Source organism: Antrostomus carolinensis, unplaced genomic scaffold (assembly GCF_000700745.2).
Source record: "Antrostomus carolinensis isolate BGI_N321 unplaced genomic scaffold, ASM70074v2 scaffold50695, whole genome shotgun sequence".
NCBI classification, from domain to species: Eukaryota; Metazoa; Chordata; class Aves; order Caprimulgiformes; family Caprimulgidae; genus Antrostomus; species Antrostomus carolinensis.
Window position 1 is genome coordinate 1433 of NW_010315297.1, and position 2789 is coordinate 4221.

Below are 2789 nucleotides of genomic sequence, written 5' to 3' on the forward strand. Positions count from 1 at the left end.
ACTCTTTCCTCCCACTCTCCAAAAACCATTGTCCTTCTCTAAGCCTTCCCCCTCCTTCCCTCCAACTCCCAAGACCTGCTGCCTTACTTCAGAGCAGGGAGCAGAAGTGTGTTAGGTAGGCACCACTAGCTTCTAGCAGAGCATCACTGCATGACACCTATGGCCCCACACTTCTGCATCCAACACTACACTGCTCCTTCTTTGCCCACATCTGAGCCTCGTTTGTCTCAGGAACAGACACAGGTGGACAGAATTTGCAGAGCAGAGACAGACGTGCCATTACCAAATGCACTCTGCTATTGGTTCTCAGGGGGTCTCAGGCCACTCCAGCCATGCTTTTTTGCACCCTCAGTGTATTAGCTTCATTGTGGCCTAAGTTAAATGCCTCCACCCATCTCCAGCAGCAGTAATTCAGCAGCAAAGAGGAGAAGGAAGCATCCCATCAGAACTGCCCTCACTGCAGTAGTCCCAAGCACCTTCCCCAGCAATGTGCTGCATGCAACAGCTTCAGCATGACCATGCCCCAGGAGTGGCTGTACAGCACATTGGGCACTGATGTAGGCAACTTCAGAAGCCTCCTTCTGGGTTGTTTGTATCAGCTCTTGGCACGGCTGGGTCATGCTCCCTCCTCTTCTTCCCAGAGAACTGAATGGGCAGGTTGTTTAGATGGGGCTTGAGCCTTTTTTTAATGGGCTGTCCCATCTTCACATTATCAGAACCAAAAGGCACTTAGTTTTGGAACACAAGCTCTGCAATGGCCTTTGGTTTTTAAGACAGTCATGCTCCAAACTGGGAGAGATCAGCAAACTGCAATGAAAATAAACTGAGCGAAAAGCTCCATCATGCCATGGCAGCAGGATGACTGATGCTGCTTCTCATCCTAGAAACCGATGCTCCCAACAGGTTGTGGTGGTCTCAGCACAGAGAGGGGCCCCCAGAGAAGCAGTGGGGGACAATGACTTTGCCCATTTGGCTCTGATGGGAAGATGCACGTGCCCCAGGAAATGAAATGAAGAGCCATGGCTCCCCGCTCTGATTGTCTGTGGTTTTTTCTTCAAGAAATGACCTCATGCCTTAGCAGTCAGCAGCTCAGCTCATTTAGGAAGTTAAAATAAATTACAATGGGATTTTTTTATTTATTTCTTTAGGAGCTAATTAAAATACTGGTTGCCTCATTAATTCCACTTAGCTCCCCTTGACACACTAGATGCCTACTCTCACTGCTTGCATAAAACTGCAGACACATCAGATTCCAGTCATCAGAACTCAGCTGGTCCTTCCAGTATGTGAAATACAGCTCTCCCCAGAGAGCATTAAGAGATGATCTTTAAGATACAAATCATGGGTTGATTTAGTGGTTAGGGCTAACTGTTACTAGAAGGACATGAACATACAGACTTCCAACTACTGCATAAAATTGTATTACAATATATACATATGTAATGTATAGGGCCATAGAATGAAAGTGCCAGGCCTTTGACATGCAGGGAATGAGAGAGCAGAGATCCATGTATTACTAACTTCAGACATCAACCTCTACGCTTTAATAAAATCAACAGAGAGTTCAAAGTCTGCATCAGAAACACCACAGGCTGCTCTCTGCTGACCCAACCTCTCTCCATTGGTTTGACTAAAGAATCAAATTTGACAGATGAACTTCAACGGCATGAACATTCCTCACGGTACCTTCCCTAGGGTAGTATTCCCCCTCTCACCACCTTTTGTTATGTGCACACACACACACACACACATGCACAAGTATACACAGACATTGGTTTTGAGCAGATCTCTTAACATTGTCTGTAGCAATTGGAGGAAGGTCTCCACACAAATGTGGTCTGAAGAAGCTTTCAAGCCCATGCACAGCAGGAGGAAACAGGCCTCACATCTGGCTGTTAGATCACATCTTTTAAGTGACCTTTCTCAACTACAGCTCTAACTGATCAAATATCTAGATGATTCACATCTCTGCTTGCCAGCAGAGAAGCCATTTCTTGCCTCTCCCAGACCAGCAGCCCCTGCAACCTGCTGGGGCACAGCTCCAGCCAGGCAGCTCTTTTCCTGCATAATGTAGGTGGCTGCCTGTGGTTTCATGCAGGAGTGATGCTAGGTCCCAAGTCCAACATAGCAAGTGCCAAGTTTTCAAGACCTGATTGACAGGCAAGGCCTGCCAGGATCCAATCAGATCATAGCAATTTACCAGTGACAGGTTGCACTGAGGATTCAGACTCACAAAGTCTTGCACTTGAAAGGAAGCAGCTTAGTTTGTCCCCCAGAACAAAATGGACCATCTATATGGAAAAAAAGTGCTTCAAAGGGTGCTTCAAGAGCACTGTGTTTCTCTGATGTCAATCTCCTCTCCTGAAAGCCCACCCAACAGGACCAGGTAGAGCTGAGTCATAGCGAGGTTTCCATATGGCTTCCTAGGATTTAAACTTGAAGCAGGCTTCAACTGTAGGGAAGGAAAAAGGTTGTGCATTAGGGCAATACCCTGAATCCAACTGGCAGGAGGGGAAGGAAGCGGCATCCAGGCACTTACTTGCATATTCCTGTGGTGTCATGGCCTGGTTGATGACACTAGTGAAGGCTGCAATCCAGTCCAGCTGGTCAGTCTCCGTCTCGCAGGTGAAGAGGTATTCCCGGTCGGGGGTGACAATGGTGAGGCCATAGTGCCAAGAGAAGTTGCCCTGTGTCCCTGAAGGTAATCCCTTCTGGACGCTATAGCCATTCTCTCTGCTGCCCACAAAGACCTCACCCTTAGCAAATGCATCCTACACATCAGGAGGGAA

The 2789-nt window shown here is 47.5% G+C and overlaps 1 protein-coding gene across 1 annotated transcript in view; it reads right to left on the reverse strand.

The window, feature by feature from the left end:
• Positions 1 to 2423: 2423 nt before the first annotated feature.
• Positions 2424 to 2789, reverse strand: part of LOC104524889 (arf-GAP with dual PH domain-containing protein 1) — a 6514-nt gene continuing 6148 nt past the window's right edge. The window contains exons 10-11 of the mRNA XM_010167897.1: positions 2540 to 2771; positions 2424 to 2452 (exon numbers count right to left, since the gene is read on the reverse strand). Of these exons, the coding sequence (XP_010166199.1) occupies positions 2424 to 2452; positions 2540 to 2771 (261 nt within the window). The remainder of the gene's footprint in view (positions 2453 to 2539; positions 2772 to 2789) is intronic.